A 19456-nucleotide genomic window follows, 5' to 3' on the forward strand; every position below is an offset into this window, starting at 1 on the left:
GAAGCATTCTAGAAAAGGAATAACATAGGCCGTAGGCCTTCTGTCCTTACTACACAAATCTGAATCTGTATATTGCACACTTATTCTCAAGACTTGAGGGTGTAGTTCAGCACAAAACGGATAGAAGGAAACTTTATGCCACAGCCACAATAACTCACGTTGAAGTAAATCAAGTATGCTTTTGAGGCAATAAATACAATACAGCAAAGTTAATTCACAACACGTACGTAGGCACTGCCCATTTCAAAAACACGCGGTCACTTGAAAATGTCTAGTCTAACTGTCCTGGTGAGATAAATGTAACTATTATAGATGTCTCTTAGGTTAAGAAACATGTGCCACTAATAAAGTTCCGCAGTCAATTGAAAAACTCCATAAACATGTAATTTATACGACTAACATATGTTCTCTTCAAGTTCGAGAAATTCTGGGGATTCACAAACTCGCATCAACTCAACGTTTGTTGTGAAATCATCAGTGCCTCCAGAGTTGGCAGTAGAAGCCTCTCTTATTAACCCGAGGTTTCGGAGGAAAAGGTTAACGGATGAAGAAGTTGCATTTTATGAGGTAGCACAATTACGTTAATATAATTTTTAGAGAGGCTTTCTCGCTGAATAAACAAATGATGTAGCATAATTGAAGTATGTAGTTCATTGTGATATAAAAAGTAATACAACGACTTCCGAAACTCTTGAAAGTTTCCTGTATCTTCATCACGCATCGGAAACACATGGTCATCCACAGTTATGTAACTAAGTGTCGTAAATAAGCTTCTTTCCTTGCGACTTCTAGAATATCATCTGGGATCGAAAGCACATGTAGATTATGACTGGTTGGCGGAACGCGTGCCTAATAAATGAATTGTTACCTAGTTTAGTTTCACATAGCTATAGCTGTGGGCTGATTTATTATCATTATACGCGATTTCGTTCGCTGTACAATTCAATCTCTAATTCCATTCTTGACCCAATATTTTGATAGCTTTTGCCTTTCATTCATTCACCGTCTGAGAAGTAGTTAGTCGGTCGTTCTTGTTTGGGAGAATTAGGTGCTATAATTTTATCAAATCCTTTTGAAATGTCAGTCAGTTAGGATTTGAATGTGACCAACTTGGTCTCGTGTGCTGTTACGGGTACGAGCGCTGATATCACTTCCCGGCTGCCCACACAGTGGAAGGGTATTTCTTGAGGAGCCTGAAAAGGAAATTAGATTATTGTTGGTCTTAACGACCTGGGAGCGTGACCGCAGAGCCCAAGGGACAACTGCTTGAGGCCGGTCGCGCACGGTCTTTTTGCGAGATGTTTTTAACGTGTTAGCTCCGTTCTTCAAAGGGCCTTACCGCCGGAGACGGAAATCCGTGAGGTGTGAGATTTTTAGGGTCGACCTTTTCTAACCCCACCCCTCCTTGTGGGAAGGCAGCATCGCTGTCATGCTGGTTGTCTGAAGGAAACACCTTACTGCTGTCACACCTCTGTACAGTCAGCAGTACGACTTTGCCCTCAGACCTTGAGTTGCTGCTCTTAGTCTTACCGTTCTCCAATCGACCTGCCTGGCATGGTAGAACCTACAGGAACATATGTTCCAGCCTATATAGTTCGGTTGGGTCATCACAATAGGCAAGCCCGACCACCGCGTCAAGGCATTTATAGTTGGGTTGCGTAAGTCACATTATGTCCTCACACTTAGATCACAAACTGCTACCTGTTTTCATTCTAAATTCTCAACCATGTCTGAGTTGTAAAAATCAACTTGTGTTTCAAAAACATGGTACGCTTAGTGAATATGCTAACGGCCATTGAGTTCCTGTGTTACCTGATAGGTTATCCTGACGTCACTGCGCATTCATCTAATTAGATAGGCAATATCACACAAGGTACTAAGATAACTAAATCCAGAAGCGTTTTTAGATCACAGGAGTATGCAGACTATTGGCGGATCAAATAAATTAGTAGGTCCTAAACGTACGGCCTGTCGTTACTATGTTGTTTTATACTGAGCACAGTTATTTACTTTTTTTTGTGAGCTGCTATTGTAAGGGGTTTTTTACTTCGAGAACTAGTTACAATGTTTGTCTCTGCTGTGTCAGCTCACTTTGATCATGTTACGTTGTGTTAGTGCTAAGCAAAATAATGAAGCCTCCCACGCTGTGGATGGATTATACAGCTCAGTCACATTACAATTACTAAGCATTGACGCTGTCGATTATTGTCAACACTTCCATTTATTCATTTCGCATTTTGGCGTGCAATTTACGTACAGTTCTTGAGAGCTTTTCAGCTCGATGTATTTCACCCCAAAATATCCAAACTGTTGCTTGTCGAATGAGTCGGCATCATTCGCCTATGCTTTTCTCTGAACCACCGAGTTCGATTTCGTTCACCCGTAAGAGGTATATCGTAGACCATTTGTTTTAAGTAACTACCTCGATATTGTTGTCTTAAAATTTTCTCCTAATTGTGATGTCCCCATTATTGTAAAATAAATTCGGGAATAGTTTTTTGAAGGTGAGGACAGTTTGTCGCTTTTCTCCACAATAAAAGAAGTAAGAATTCCTGGACATTCAAGTATTCGCAAATGAATAGTGAGAACACCCTTACGGGTACTTTCAAATTGATGTTTATCAGTCTCATAAATCATGACGGGGAAGTGCTTAGTTGCAAATATAAGCTGACGAATTCGTTGAAATCATAGAGCGACCAGTGATTGACTACCATTAAAAACCTGGGAGCATTGGACGGCCGTTCTGCCCTAGTAGGTGGCACCTCAGCAGTGCATATCCATGACTCCACCCGTATGAATCGAAACCAAGACCTCTGCTCTCGTGTGCGAACGCTTAACGTCTAGACCGCTCTTCCGGCATTTAATCGTGTTAATGCATAACTTCAGTCAGTCCGAGATATTGCGCGACCATCCATTGTCTTCGGTGGGTAATTAACCCACAACACTAGTCCCAGCTTCACACTAGAACCCCGAAGATCGCCACTCTAAGCTACTCACTACTGACCACTTGATAATTCTAATAACGCTCAATAATCACAACTTTGTACTGATAAGTAACGAACTTGGTTTGGCCTTGTAAAAAATCGTGATATTGCAGTAAAGCTAGGTGAAGTGAAATGCTCATCTGACTCAAAGTAAGTACGGGTTCAAGTAATCCAAGTTACAAGAGCTCAGACTCTATAGAAGTCCTGTGCTTAATTTGAAGGTATATAAAGGAAAATTGGGAAAGCTATCGAGCTCCACCGGTCCGAATATTTGTCTTGTCGCCGGCCAACGTCAACCGAAAAGCCTAATGAGCAATTACAACAACTTCCTGGAGGTTCCCCTGGATACTGAGTTATATCGAGGCTTATGGGAAGCTATGAACCACCAGGACTGTCGTGCATCTTTACGCTTGGTTTTGTCATAAGTTGGGTGAATAAGCTATACAACAGCCTATTTCACACCGAAAAACAACCAACTTAGAGTAAATGATCACGGCTACTTGATGAAGTTACTTATGAATTGTAATGTTTTAGACATCTTAGGCGACTGTTCAACTTCCTCAGGATTCTTTTCTGTCCTTTGAAGTGCTAAGGCAGTTAAGGCACGCAAACCATGCTTTACCACCAAGTGTTTTTGAGGTGCCTATTGCTTTGTTTTCGACATAATTCCGCAAAATCACTGACTACCAATCTGACCTAATGCTCGAACCACAGTATAATCATGCAGTCAGTCAGCTACAACGTAGGACCAGGCACATATATGCATCGGTCCAAGTTGCCATGCCTCATTAACACAAGATGGAAACCGGATTCATAAAAGTCAGTCAGTAACAACGTAGAACTTCGTACGTACGTACATCAGTTCGAATTGCCACACCACATTAGCACAGAGATGCAATGGTCGACTCAAATCCCGTTGTGGTAGAGGTAATAAGAGTATAAGCAGTAATCGGGAAAATTAGTGTTTGGAGATGTTATTTAAAGAGTATAATAGTGAAATAAATTTGGGAAGAGAAGAAACGAGAAAGGGATATAAAGAAATCAGATTAGAATGTGGGAGGACACAAAGGGTGAATGCACCTGCGCCATTGCAAACGATTTTGAGCCATGTCATTCAGGGTCTCTAACCATCGGTTGCTATCATCTCGCGGTCTCCAACCAGGTAGTTTACACCTACCAACATGACTCAGTCCACTTGTCAGTGACTTCATGGATTTGTGCCATGTTTTGGTCTGGCCGCCCCTAGCTTTCTTCCAACCAACTCCTATACCATAAAAGTAGTTAATTCAGAGGTGGTAATATATAAAAGAAAGATTGCATATAAGGATATAGTACGGGAAGAAAGAATTAGTTGGTAGAAAGACATGAAGCGATTTAAATCTCATAGTTTAAGGGAAGATAGAGAGTGTATACACCGACGCCATTGTGATCTATTCTGAGCCATGTCACCCGGGGTCTTCAAACATTGGCTACGATAGTCACGCGGACCTCAACCACGTAGTCTGCATCTACCAACATGGCTAAGACTAGAAGTTAGTGACTTCAAGCACTGATGCCACGTTTTGGTTTGGCCGCCCCTAACTTTCTTCCAACCATCTCCAGCACCGGTTAGCATTGCTATATAACCATGCGGGATATTACCTTTCACAGGAGTATTTCTAACTGCTTATTCCACAAGTTCATATGATCTGAGATATGACATCCGTCGATTATATGCACATCTTTTATTGAAAGGAGACAAATGCTAGTAGCTCATTATACGTGGGGTGAGGTCTGGCATGTCGATCATAACTCGTCATATCTGTGTGTAAAGTGCAAACTAGATCTATCATACACAACTTGTTTGACTACAAGTAGCTTTGTATTTATTAAAAAGCAAATAGATGGAATTATATTTTCCCTAAAAGGTATCTAATTTGTCGATCAAGATCAACAATTAAAGAATCACTATTTTCGTAAACACCAGTATTTAGTAGACCGTCACGTTCTTCAATCAGCCGAGTTATTTGTGCTTCGATTTTCTCATCCACCACAGACTTTACATCAGAAACGTTTATTTCAGTAGTCATTTCCTCATTCATTTTGGATCTAAAAATCAAAATATATAGCTACTGTAATAAAATCTTATCTGGAAGTAAATTTTGAGAAATTATTCAGTTAGTTTAAAAAGGTCTAGTTTGTTAGGTTGGTGCACCTATAAAAGGAAGATAATATGTAGAGTGTCGGTCAAGAAAAACAGCAGCGGGAAATGCGATATAGTTCACATTTTTTCAAAAAAAGCAATCACCTAGAACGAAAGTAAACAGAATTTATGCACTTTTAAAAAATTAAACAGTAAACTCCTGGACCTTAGTAACAAACCTTAATGTTGCATATAACTACACTGTTCTTCCTCTTTACACATATAAGTGACTAGGGGAAGTATTGGGATGTTAGTATTGCTTTGAGAATCTATTTCCATTTAATCACCTTGTGGATGTATTGTGAACCATGATCAATAACAGAACGACCCCATCCAAACTTACGTATCAATACATTCAGTGTTTTATCGTAACTCAATATATTGCTCAAAATTTTCAAATCGTCACTCATTTCAGTATATTCGTGAAAGTATTTATCTGTATCCTGTCAATCAATCCTACAAATATTTGCTGTCCACTTATTGTGTATTAATCATCTGAATCCGTACGAAACATGGAAGCAAGGGATTAAAATAAAATTAATAACTGTTGAAAATTTTGTTTGGCTAATATTGAACAACTGACTACAGTTGTACACCAATTTAGTCTGTGATTACGTTCAAATTCTAACGCATTTAGACGAATAAATGATTGTGAGAATAATATATTTTACAGTTCTTATTTTGCCCCACGTTTATGCGAATAACCCCTCTGTTTTACGTCAAACACTAAACATCCGTATTAATTATTTACGTCCTATCGTTCAATGTTTGATGGTTGTTACGCTGTAAGCGATTACTTAGTAGTACAACTTCATAACTGCAAACAATATGAGTGTATGTATACAGACTTTCAGTCCTGTGGAAAAAACATTGAAATTATCGCGATTGTCCTAACTCTGGTCTAATGGCGCTTCAGTTCACCAAATGTTACATTTAGATGTTACAAAACGCTGAAAATCACCGGAAAGCATATTCAGCATAGGAAATATATGTGCATGTATGATTTCAGAAGGGGAAATATAAACCGAGAAAGTTACCTATGGTGCAAAAGCCCCATAATGAACAAAACTGAAGCGTCAACTCTAAGAAGATGGCTAAATAACTGATGAGTTTAGTTGCGAATAAGTTACAATATTTTCAGAAGAATAGTTAGTGAGGTAGAGCGTATTAGGTAAAACTGGGCATCATCTACTGACATATTGAGAAACAATCCAAGATAATTTTAGCGTCGAGGATTTTCTCTTCGGCTATATCATTTGGTATAGCTTAACAGTTATTTATTGTGCTTGGCAAACAATCCAGTGACGAAAATCTTAACTGTGTTACTTTATCTTTAATTCTTACACTTACTAAGTACGATTGTACGGTTTTAGCAAACGCAACGATCAAAGGAGAAATTCTCTTCGCTGAAATTGCCTTAAGTTCTTCAATTCATCTGTTTAAAGTGGCACATTTAAAAATTATTTTCTATTAGTCTATAAATTACATTAAAATTCTTCTAAAAACAGGGGACACTCCTCATGTAGTACTGCGTAAGCCAACTTGATTAATAGACATTCCAAATATTCACTTACCGTTCCAAGTTACCATCTGTCGGTTCTTTTAAATCTTGGCTAGTTGGTCGTTTTTCATCAACATTTAAGTAGTAAGACTTTATTTGTTCAAGTTCTGCTTCTTTTTGTGCCAGTGAAATTCGAGTAGCTTCATCTGCTTCTTGTTTTACCTTGGCTAGTTCATGCAGAGATTTCGTCCATAACTGACGATATCTTGCTCGACCACGTTCTACTTCAACTAAACGGCATTCTGTTTCGGACAGTGTAGCCCGAGCAACTGCTAATTCTGCAGTCAGTCGGGCTACTTCATTGTTTATTGAAGGTGTTTCGTTAGACGCTTTGTTATCTACCGACTTTTTCAATCTGCCGTTTATTTCACTTCTTAGACTGTTATTCTCTTCCTCCAGAGAAGCATACTTACTTCGCCATTCAACTATCTGTAAATGAGATAGAAGTGCAATATTTATAATTATATAGAGTATATCTGTAAATTGGATTCAAAGCCAACAGTAAGAACATTACAGTTTATAAGGGAGGAATATCACTAAATTTACTTGTGACTTCCAATGCTCAGAGTTTTTTTTCTCCAATTTCATCTGACTCTCTAGATCACGAATCTGAACTTGAGACTGTTGATTCAATTCTTTGCGTCTAACTTCCAATTCCCTTGCATTTTCTTGTTTCAGGCGTACCAATTCTGCCTCACCTGCGGTTAGCTGACGCTCTCTAGTAGCAAGTTCAATGAGTGTATTGCGCAATTTTTCCTCCAGAGCTTGATATTCAGAAAGCTAAATTTACGTAGAGTGAGATGAAGAGTAAATTAAATTCTTATCTCATTTATGCAAAAGAACTGATGAAGAGACATAGCATTTATATTGCATTATACCTAGGAGTAGTCTCCGTCGTATCAGTCAATCATAAATAGTATAGGTTTTGAGACAAATATCGACTAAAGATGTCACGGTCTGCGTCACCACAAAAAGAAATCAACCGTATGAAAAGTAGTCTTAAATAGTAATATCAGTAGTGGAAAATTAGGAGTAATATTAACATTGATAGCTCTGAGGGAGGTTAGTGTATTACTTTATTTATGATTTGAAGCTCCTGACAGCAGAAATTAATACTATGTGGAGCAATGCGATATCTAGGTCTTTTGTTTCCCCAACGTACCCCTATGTTAGTCCAGGTAGCTCTTCGGAGTAGGCGGTAATTTGTTAGATTTGGTCAACGGGGATTCACCGACCCATTATGCACGACCAGAAGATATAGAAAACCATTGGTCTATGAATGTGGTAAAAAGGTAAATCTTATTCTTAATTTTGTGTTGAATCAATTCGTTTACTTAATTGCGACAAACCAGTTTGTATTGTAAGGAACTTATGTGGCGAACATGTTTTATGGTGAGCTACATTAACTCTCATAGGTTGGATTGTGTTTCATTTGGTCGGACAGTTATATTCCTAATATCCTTAGTTAGAATTTTAGGACTAAAACATGTACAATAGTATACAGTAACTAATTTGGTAAACTGAAAACAATTAAATTGTGCTACATTCTAACCTCCCTATGTTTCTATCAGTCGTAATTGAATGGAATGAAACTAGGTCGTTCTTACGATATTCTTACTCATTGATTCAGTCGTCACTTAATGTTCTTTGTTGTAACAAAATTTCAATCATGATGGACTGTCTTATCCTTGACATTGATATTATTTAGAAGTATTTCTTCATTAAAAGAATTTAATAATTAGTGTTGTAAAACACCATCAATTATCATAAGGGGCTGTGGGTAATAAAAACGTATGATAAGTGTTGTATTCATTTTTTGTAATCAGTCATGATCAATTGTGTCCTAGCCTAGGTCTTAAGTACAGCTTTATGAATAAGTACTGGGTCGAAATAACAGTATTATCAATGATAGTGAAAATTATATAATAATAATATGGTTCTAAGAAAAAGGAGAATCGAAAGCGCAAAATATTACTCAAAACTTAAGAGGAAATTAAATATGGGTGCATCTGCGCGCCTATGATCCCTTCTGAGCCATGCTAACCAACGACTGGTCGCAGCTACCGCATGGACTACGGTCAAGTAGTCTACATCTAACAACATGACATGGACTGGTATCAAGTCTCAGTTTTACCATCTATGTCTCGTCTGTTGTTCAGCAAACGCATATGTCAAGCGGACTTTCGACATCCGTGTCGAAGTCTCATTAGACACCAATTCGCTAAGGTTAACGAGACTTCCAAAATAAGTAATGGGTCACTGTACTCAATTATCCCTCTTCCTATATCTAGACTATGCGATATTTCAATCCGGTGATTTGTCAGAATGCAGATAAACGCGTCTTATACAAGTAAATATTCATATTTTAATTTATTTTTCTGCCCTTTGTATCTTGTAATAACAAATTTTCGTTTAGATCTATTTCTGATCCTTTATCTAACAGTCGGATTATCGAGCATGATTAACGCAACATTATAACACTAGGGATTGATGCAGACCAGTCATTTCGAATTTAAAAGGAGGGAGAAGAATACCAGACAGGTTTGTCTTGTTTATCAATGAGATCAAAAAACTGCATTTTATCTTCATTAGGCAGAACAAAGTCATCTGCACATTCCACATCGATAGGTGAATGACCTGGTAAAACATCGAACCTTCACAATTTAGATTGAAAAAACGTTATTCCTGAGAGTATGTCTTTAATAAGCTTTTACAGATACGGTGACAGTGAGTAACATTGACAATCACCATCCAATATTCCTAATCCAAATAGAATTTCACTATTAAATCTGGCTTCGTCAACATTGTTAGTCTTCACGAAGTTTATGTACTTATTCAGCACAGGTTTTAATAACAAACAATTTTGACCAATCGCCCCCATCTTCGTAGTTGAATGATACCTTTTATTATTATGTGGGTGTCCGTGATCTGATACTAGAATACAACATGCTAAGCGCTAACCCCCAAAATTGACTATTGAGCGAGTGAGGAAATCTATTGAAACACCGAACAGTCAGTCAGCAACAACGTAGGACTTCGTACGTACGTACACCAGTTCAAGTGAAATACCGACTAACATGCTAAATGTTCATATACATAATTCTAGCCCATGGAAAATGAGTCCATTTCTTAGCCAATCATATGCATTTGTCCGTCAGCTCATTTGTGATTATCATCAGTTGACCTCATTTGGCTACTTCTGATCAACTCACTATATCAGCGTATCAATAATTACCACTATAATCAGGCGTTGAGAGTTATGTATAAGTTTGTAACCCAATTATAGGTGGAGTTTATAGCATTCAATAGCAGCCTTGCAAGGTTATAAAGTAGAAGCACTTGTAGCGATAAATAAATCCCCGAAATCAATAGCTCTGTAAGTCTTCGACATTTGATGCTGACCACATTAGTTGTTATGAACTCACCTAGCTGAAGGCTCTCGGTCACGCATCCGTACCAGATCACGAGTGGGAACGCTTTGCTCAACTTCTACAACCGCTAGACAGTTTGGATCAGTCACTTCTCGATATATTGATAACCTATCAAATATTTCTTCGAACCTCTACGCTTGTGACTCCTGATTTCACTGTGTGGGCACGCTTAGATTATAGAAGGTGTTGTCAGACTCCACGTACTTGTGGCATCTTCACACTTATTGATTAGCTACTATTAAAAGAACTTTAGTATACCGGATCGTGATTCTCTCCAGTAAATGCTATGTACCGATAGAAATGACTAGAAACCTACCTTTTTACGACATATAATTTCGCGTTGACTATCTCTTTTATGCCATTCTTCAGCAAGTGTAGCCATCAGTGTCTGTTCTCGTTTCTTTAATTGAGCAGTAAATTTGGCTTCTTCTGCTGCACGCCACAGTTCCAACTCAATAGCCACTTGATATTCACGGGTTGATCGTATATCTGATGGTTCAGACTATCAGATTGTAAGTAGCATAGTTGTTGTCATCACACATATTTGGATGATATGAAAGCAAGAGATAATAATATAAGTAAATTTAATTTCCTATTCAGTGTATTAATTTATTTCTTTACGTTTATTGCTGATATACGTTTTCTACAACTTCAGGTAGAGGACGAGATTAGGGTTCTATATATCTGAAAAGACTGAATAACGTTTATAATAATCGAAGTCAGACAATAAGGGTTTCAAACAATCATAATATACGAGAATTAGTGCTCATCACTTATAGTCAGTTGCTATATGACTTGAAATTGATAGGATTCGATCAAGATAAAGGATTAGGAAACACCCAAATTATTGAACTTATCACTAATCATTTTTTGTCTAGAGGGTGCAGAACCTTACAGGCAAAAGTGGACTGTAGATTCTTTGGCTGTAGCAGACACGACAACGTATGTTGTGTTCAACAGGGATGTTTTTTTACACGAACTTGCAAAACAGTAGTAGCACTTCACTGGTGGTAACATTTTAATTTGAACTATTTATGGGATTGACCACAAAGTAGGTATAATAGAAAAATTGTTTACTTAGTCACATGTAATCTAAAACTTAGGAAATACGTACATCGGTTCAAGTTGCCAGACCATATCACCACAACGAGATAAAATTATCAAGGTAAACATTGGATTACTAATAGTAACAGTTTCTTAAGTGGTAAAAGAAAGACTAAGCATAGACAGTATGATTCGAGAAGAATGAATTTGCTTAATAAAATGTTTAAGATGACTTCAAAACACAACAATTAAGGGAAGACAGTGAGTCAATACATCTGCTTCATTGAAACGGGTTCTGAACCATATCAAAGAAATACTAACAACTACCGAAGAAACATATCATGAAAAAATTAGTCTAATTTATACTCCTTACTAACAAACAGTTAAAGATTTTTTATAATAAGTCAAGTACTTTCATATTATTATTCTTTGATCAGTGGAAGGAATCTTAGTTAACATTTTATAGAAGATAATGTTACTGATCTATGCATTGATTCAATTACAACCAATTAATTAAGTGCAAAAATCACGTCAAAACAACTGTCCTGCATTTTTATATCTTTGATATTCTCTCAGTCAATTTTACTGCTGAAGCCATGAAGACAATCTCGAAATTTTTCAAACTTTAGAAAGTGATAAATCATTTTACTATTGAGTTACAAGTTTAAAGAAAAGTTTGCATCACTTACCTTGATTTCATCATTTATTTGATGAACTAATCCCTTTGTCATATCCAATACAGATGCATTACTATCTACATTATGTGCACCGAAATCTTCTAACTGTAATGAATAGACAAGTTGTCCAACAACTTTTAATTCATTTGTATTGCTTTGTTCAGCTAACATGTCAACACTATCATTTATACGTCTGACTAAAGTAGACGATTCTTTTGTGGCTGGAATAAAGCAAAAATAATGAAAACTGTTCAATTCAATATTGAAATTGTACATCTTATTAATAATATGACACATAAGATGTGAGGATAACTTAAAGCGTATCAGAACTCGAGTAGGTTATATTTAAAAATGGAAACAATATGTCGAAAATGAAAATCAACGTGGGACCTATACCAAACACGTCAATACCCTCATGTGAATTTGTGTTTACAGCCTATGTAAAAGAGAGTAGCGGTGAAATAAGAAGAATTATGGCATTGGTCGTAGAATATCTTGATATTAAAACACAATTATATGAAGGAAGAATATTCTTTTCAATATTTCTCAAGTTCTACAATTATAAATCTAAATTAATCATCCATAAAACCGGCCAGATTCAAGGCAGAGTACATCATTTAAAATTGTAATATGTGAATCAAGAATTGTTGTTTGTCATATAAAATTAAATCGTTACTTTTGGGATGACTAATATGAACCATTTTGGGTCTCGACATTATTTTGTTGTTATCATTACTCCAGTTTATTCGGCTACTGTTGGGTTAGAATTCTTAGTGTATATGGTATGTAGCCAGTAGTAGAATGTAGGACAAATGTTCAATCCTAAGTCTCAGTCAGAGAGGGAGTTATCACGAAATATGTGATAAATAACCTGCGAAGGAATGAGATGTTTTTCAATTTTTAAGACGGATTTGTGTTGCCACATATGAAACATAACAATGTATTGAAGCAAAACCATCAAAAAGCAAATATAGCCACCAAGACTGAATAATTGCAGTCCTGAATATCAACAATAACTCCACCAGTAACTCTTACAGAATTACTGCCGGTCCCAAGCCCACAACAAAGGAGGAAGATTGGGTATCGGGTCAAAAACCCGATCCCATATGAAACAATCTTGCTGAAACAACACTAACAAAAAAAAACACAATTAAAATTATTTCAACTCTATCCACCGAGTTGAAGCATCTTCATTCAGAAGAATTATGACGGCTCATGGTAAACGACCAAATTCTTTGTAAGTCTCGAAGCCGAGGGCCCTTTTAAAATCCAGAGCAACAATCAAAATAGGTACATGGAATGTCCAAACAATGTGGGAGATCTGGAGGACCAATCAAATACCTATGGAAATGAGGAGATACAACTTGACACTGCTCGGAATAAGTGAGGCCCATTGGAATCAAACAAAACACCAAAAGGCTAGATAAGGGTAAGATGTTGCTGTAATCTGGTCACGAAGAGGAGAATGCATCACACACTCACAAAGTTGCTCTGATGCTGTTCATAGAAGCACATAATGAACTCACAAGATGGGAATCTCGATGGATCCACAATCATCAAAGCATCATTCAAAACAAGGAATGAGGGAATCACAATGGAATTTATTCAATGTCATGCACCCACCGATGATAGCAAAGACAATGATGAACATCAGTTTTACGAGAGGCTTAAATCGATTATAGTTAAGCGTCCAGGAAGAGACCTAAGTGCCAGGTTGAAATGGACGACATCACATGTGAAGATACCATGGGACGATATGGACTTGGAGAAAGAAACGAGAATGGCGGAAGATTTGCTAATTTCTGTGCATTCAACAAAATGATCATCATACATCAAGTCCCTTCACTCTGTGAAAGCATTTTACACTGTGGATAGGAGAACCTTATGGGACATTCTTCGACATTTTGGTATGAGTAGCTGAGAGAATCGTCAACAGCATACAGAATCCATACGACAGACTACACTGCAAAGTCGCGCATGGAAGACAGCTCACAGACACATTTCAAGTGAGGACCGGAGTCAGACAACGCTGCTTGCACTCTACCTTTTCTTTTTTTTCTGGTGGTTGACTGGATCTCGGAGACCTCCACATCTGAGGAGATGCACGGATCACAATGGACAGCTTGAATACAAACTAGACGATTTGAACTCCACAAATGAACTAGCCCTTCTACCTCATAAACACCAACGAATCCAGGTGGAGATATCCAGTGAAGCAGCCGTGTTTGCATCAGTAGGCCTCAATGTAGACAAAGGAAAAAGCAGAATCCTTAAACACAACATGGAGAGCACCAACTCAGTCACACTTGATAGAGAAGCTCTTCATAGCCATATTGATCAACAAGGAGGATCCGGTGCAGATGGAAAGAAGCGGATGGCAAAGCACAAGCAGCATTCCTACGGTTGGATAGCATGTGGAATTCAAAACAACTATCTGTAGACCAACATTAAAGTGAGAATCTTCAATACGAACATCGAGACAGTTCTACTGTACGCAACTGAAACTTCGAGAACTACTACAACACTAACTATTGCATACAGGCACATCCGATTGAAAAATTCCAAATAAGATTCCAGTACCAGCCACCAACCAATTGTTAAAATGAATAATACACTAAGAAAAGTTCAGTACAGTAATCTAAAAAAGATAAAATTTGGTTTACTAAGCCTTCTACTTAACAACTTAGTTTTAATTTAGAAAAAATATTTCATTAAGAAAATTAAACTTAAGAAACCAGAAACTAACCGTTTACTCGTCATTTAAAGTAATAATCACTATTGATAAACTATTTATATGTTTTAAGCAATTTGAAAACAAAAAATACCATTATTTAAAAGTAAGAGGGTTATTAAGTTATCTTTTTCATTTAAATATAATTTACACATGAAAATTATGGTCACATTAATCAATAGGGAATTTCACAGGTTGAGATCATGAGTCAATTGAAGCTAGAAAACCATGGAAAACCTGGAAGCACTGGACGGCCGTTTCGCCCTAGTATGGGACTCCTCAGCAGTAGGCATCCACGATCCCGCACCCCGTGAGACTCGGACCCAGGACCTATCAGGGAATTGTAGATAATCTCTAGGATGCTTGAATCATAACTATTATCATGTTAATATTATATAACAATTCTAATGATCTTTTTAATTCAATATGTGATGTAATGATTAACAATGACAGCGACAATAACAAAAATATAGTTAAACAAGGTTTTAAATTAAATTCTAACCTTTAACAATTGATGATTCAAAGACTGATACTAAAGGTATAAGGGAATATCCAATGAAGGAATCTGTTGCTAAAGTACCTTGTGATCGATCGAAAAATTCCACTTTCAATGGATTGTCATTAAGACGAGTTTTTAACTAAGATTGTAGTATTAAAAAAATTTTTTTTAAAAAAAAACGCTATTTCAATAGATCGGTAAATAGAAATGAGTATATAGTTTATTTTTATTTTTAAAAAAATACATAAATAGATTAACAACTTGATGTAGTCATAAGTTAATATTTGACTTCATAACAGTTGGATAACGTTAATAAAATGTATATCATATTTGACTTTATATTATCTCCATAATAACAACGTAAATAAAACAAAGTCAAAAATGAAATTATTTGAACAATGTCTATTTTAGACATTCGATAATGTAGGCGGCGATAAGAGATGAAGTGAAATTACAAGCAACAGAAATAGCCAACTATGGTATTTAATAATAGACATGTTAAATGAACATAATTGTATATTCAATTTAGAATACGATGTGTGAATGAGCATATGACTGTCAAGCGAATTAATTCAATTATTTTGGTTAATTTGTTCCCAATTGTGTGAATGATTCGAATCCCTTATACGTGAATCTGTTATATCTAGTTCTATGTCAAGCCCATATGTGTTACTTTAGCTTCTGAACAGACCAAGTTATTTACTCTTCTTCAGTCACATTTTAACCCTGTCAATCACTAGCTTATTAACCTTGATTGTTTTTATATGAGAGTATGTGTGTATGTCACTTATCCAATTCACACATATCAAGCCTATATTTTTCTGGCTATAGTTGAGTTACGCCCTACAAAAGGGAGTTGAAACATTTGCCTTCTGCTTTTTCATTTTCGATATCTGTTGGGGTAAACGAGTGTCTGTGTCAAAGTACTTTCGTTAAGGTTTGAAATCTTGCTAAAGTTTTTCTTGTGGTAACCTTTTATTCGTTGACTGACATTTGTGTTCATACTGTGATCATATTGTGTGTTACACCTTGATCAGACTAAAATGGTTGGTAGTACTCACAAATGTGGACAACCAAACTGTTTGTTCCCTGTGGAGGAGGGAATGCAGTGCGACGAATGCCATAAGTGGTTCCGCAAAATGTGCACCCGCTTAAGTCCCACCGCATACAAAAGATGTTCGAAGCCTAACTCACATTGGCTTTGCATGTTTTGCTGTGCCAACAAGGCATTACTAATACAGGAGGCTATGAGCCTATTGGCTTTGGCCTGTAAAAAGAAGGATAGCATATGCGCTGACAACACGGGCACTGACAGTGACGAATGTGTCAGTGTAGTACCTGCTGTTACGCGACGCCTCAAACAACCGACTCTGACCGACGTAAAAGTGAAATCTTCGTTGACATTAACAGGGGGAGTAGTACCACCTGGTACTGACATTGTTAATAATGCACCTTTAATGGGAACCGAAGATCTGGATAAAACAGTCACCGTTCCAAATAGTCCCAGTGTTATGAGGGATGAAAAATGGACTACGGTACGTAGGAAACGAAAAGAAAAGAAAAAAAACTGTAAGCAGTACACAGGTAGTTAGTAACTCACTGGTGGTCTCAAATTGTGAGCCACAAATCGCACTACCAAGATCTGATGGTAAGAGTGAAACCCATCCTGGTGTGACTGAGAAGAAAAATCTAATAACATCGAATATTATTGTGAGCAAATTGCGGGAGTCAAACGACCCTGATCCAAAAACTAGACACGCGCATGACTTAGAAAAGCTAGGAGAATACATTCGTAGTATTTTACCAGATAACTCCAAAGGAGTTCAGGTCAAAAAATTGGTACTATTCGACATGTCTCTGAGACAGTCCAGACGTCCTAGAGACTGGAAAGATGCCATAATAAGTCCGGTGTATAAGGCTGGGAGTAGGGATTTTGTTAGTAACTATAGTCCCGTTAGCTTAACTAGTGCAGTTGTGAAACTGATGGAGAAAATCATTCGGATATCTGTTATAAACTATGTTGAAGGGCAAAATCTTTTCTCCAGGGCACAACATGGTTTTCGGAAAGGCCTATCTTGCTTGACAAATCTTCTCATTGCACGAGAAGAGTGGGCTGCGGCAAAGGATCGGAATGCTCCTGTGGATGTAATTTTCATAGATCTAAGTAAAGCCTTTGATAAGGTTTCCCACTCTGGTCTTAAATTCAAACTGAAACGTTTTGGAATCCATTACACAGTCGTCGATTGGATAAGTAACTTTCTCCATGACAGGAGACAAAGGGTAAGGGTTAATGGGGCTCTCTCCTCGTGGGTACCTGTAAAAAGTGGGGTTCCCCAAGGCACAATCCTAGGTCCTCTTCTCTTTTCACTTTATGTAAATGAATTGCCAACTGTAGCAAAATCATCCGTTCTACTCTTCGCTGATGACAAAGATTTGGAGACCCATACATAGTATGTCGGATAGAATAGTATTACAGGACGATCTTAGCTCATTGGTGGCATGGTTAGACAGGTGGTCACTAGAAGTAAATCCTAATAAGAGTGTAGTGATGCAGTTAAATAACTCTGATGAATCGTATGACCATACACTACGTGGATTCGTGCTACCCAAAGCAAGAAACTACAAAGACTTAGGAGTTATATTAAGCAATGATCTCAAAACGACTAGTCACTGTAAGGCTGCTGCTGCAAAAGGCTATAGGGTATTATGGTCAATTCGTAGGTCTTTTCAGTATTTAGATGATGAAATGTTTGGATTACTATACCCGATTTATGTGCGACCACATTTAGAATACGGGATTCAAGTAGCGAGTCCTTGTTTCAAATATGAAGCAGATATGCTAGAAAGAGTCCAACGACGAGCTACTAAGATGGTACAGGGTCTATCTGGCCTATCTTATGAAGACAGACTGAGACACCTTAACTTATTTCCGTTATCTTACCGTAGAGTACGGGGTGATCTAATATTGACTTATCGTATACTGAACGATGACCTTGGTATTAACATGTCTTATCTTTTGCTTCCGTCTAGAACCGATCATTTGAGAGGACATTCGAAGAAAGTTCAAAAACCGAGATCAAACCGTTTACGTCTGGAGTTCCGTTTCTCGCACCGAGTAGTGAATTACTGGAATTCTCTACCGGAACACGTAATATCAGCACCGTCTGTTAATATATTCAAAACGAGATTGGACCTCCACAGTATTACAAACTGCAAGGATTAATATAGGTCGACAGACCTCCTATCCTTATTACTGAAGACTGAAGAGACTGAAGACTATGGACTTTCAGTGCCAGTAACAATATAAATTCAATTCAGTTACAAAGAGGCTTATTTCTGGTGTTTTTACAATACTAATATTATTTCAGTCCATCTGTTTTCATTCAATCCAATTACATTTTGATCGTTTATTACTATTGTACACCTCAGTGAATGCAATTACTGAAATATATATTCAGGAACACTTATTCTAGTCCTTACTTAATTCATTTGTCCTCGGTCATCGATTTTAAATAAAACGTATATAATCAACTCAATTTAACCAAACGTGACTCCATATTTTTAGTCAGACAAACAGGAGAACGGAATAAATGATAGACACACACACACTCACGCATACACCCATAAAAACAACCGAGGTAACCAGTGTATAATTGACAATGGCGAATACATGTGTACATAATGACGCCAAAAAATCAGATTAATTTATCTGTCTAGAACTCAGAATAAATCATGTAGTTGTGTAACAGTAATGGAGCTGCTACGTTAGTTCCACCAATCAATAATATACATTGACTGAATTTCCGTTCTAACCATTGAAAACGTAAGTGTCTAAGATTATTCTGAAGTCATCATAATCCCGATAAGATTATGTGAGCACTATTTACAACTTTCCGGTCACACATAAATATGAACTGCAATGTGAATTAACTGTATTTACTTGACAGAAGACTACTAACATTAAGGGTAATTAGTCACTTTATAAGTTTGTGTTGTCAAATAAATCCTTCAAATTATAATGACTGTTAGGATCAGTGCTTAACATTTAGTCCCAACCTTACTAATTTCAAAAGGTTGAAGTAATTAAAAGTATTTTACCATGCTGTTTGGCATTTTATCTTGAGCATATAATTATTCATACACGTTTCCAGACAAGTCAGCTTAGTTATTTTATCAACTAACATTTGCACATAAAAAACACTCTCATATTAGGATCAATATTTTGTTCTTCCTTGACAATGACTGACTATGGTGATGATGAACCGCTCGAGTAAAATTAATTGGGAAATAATCTGCTGACAATGAAGTTTGTCATGATCTCATTAAAAGGTATGGGTTACTTTTGCT

The 19456-nt window shown here is 37.1% G+C and overlaps 1 protein-coding gene across 1 annotated transcript in view; it reads right to left on the minus strand.

Moving 5' to 3' along the window:
* Positions 1-245: 245 nt before the first annotated feature.
* MS3_00002291 (uncharacterized protein) overlaps positions 246-19456 on the minus strand; it is a 38117-nt gene continuing 18906 nt past the window's right edge. Inside the window, exons 10-15 of the mRNA XM_051209863.1 lie at positions 15113-15248; positions 11892-12100; positions 10475-10660; positions 7274-7507; positions 6741-7156; positions 246-5072 (exon numbers count right to left, since the gene is read on the minus strand). Coding sequence (XP_051075335.1) covers positions 4874-5072; positions 6741-7156; positions 7274-7507; positions 10475-10660; positions 11892-12100; positions 15113-15248 — 1380 coding nt within the window. The 3' untranslated portion in view covers positions 246-4873. The remainder of the gene's footprint in view (positions 5073-6740; positions 7157-7273; positions 7508-10474; positions 10661-11891; positions 12101-15112; positions 15249-19456) is intronic.

This window comes from Schistosoma haematobium, chromosome 1 (assembly GCF_000699445.3).
Source record: "Schistosoma haematobium chromosome 1, whole genome shotgun sequence".
In the NCBI taxonomy this organism is placed as follows: Eukaryota; Metazoa; Platyhelminthes; class Trematoda; order Strigeidida; family Schistosomatidae; genus Schistosoma; species Schistosoma haematobium.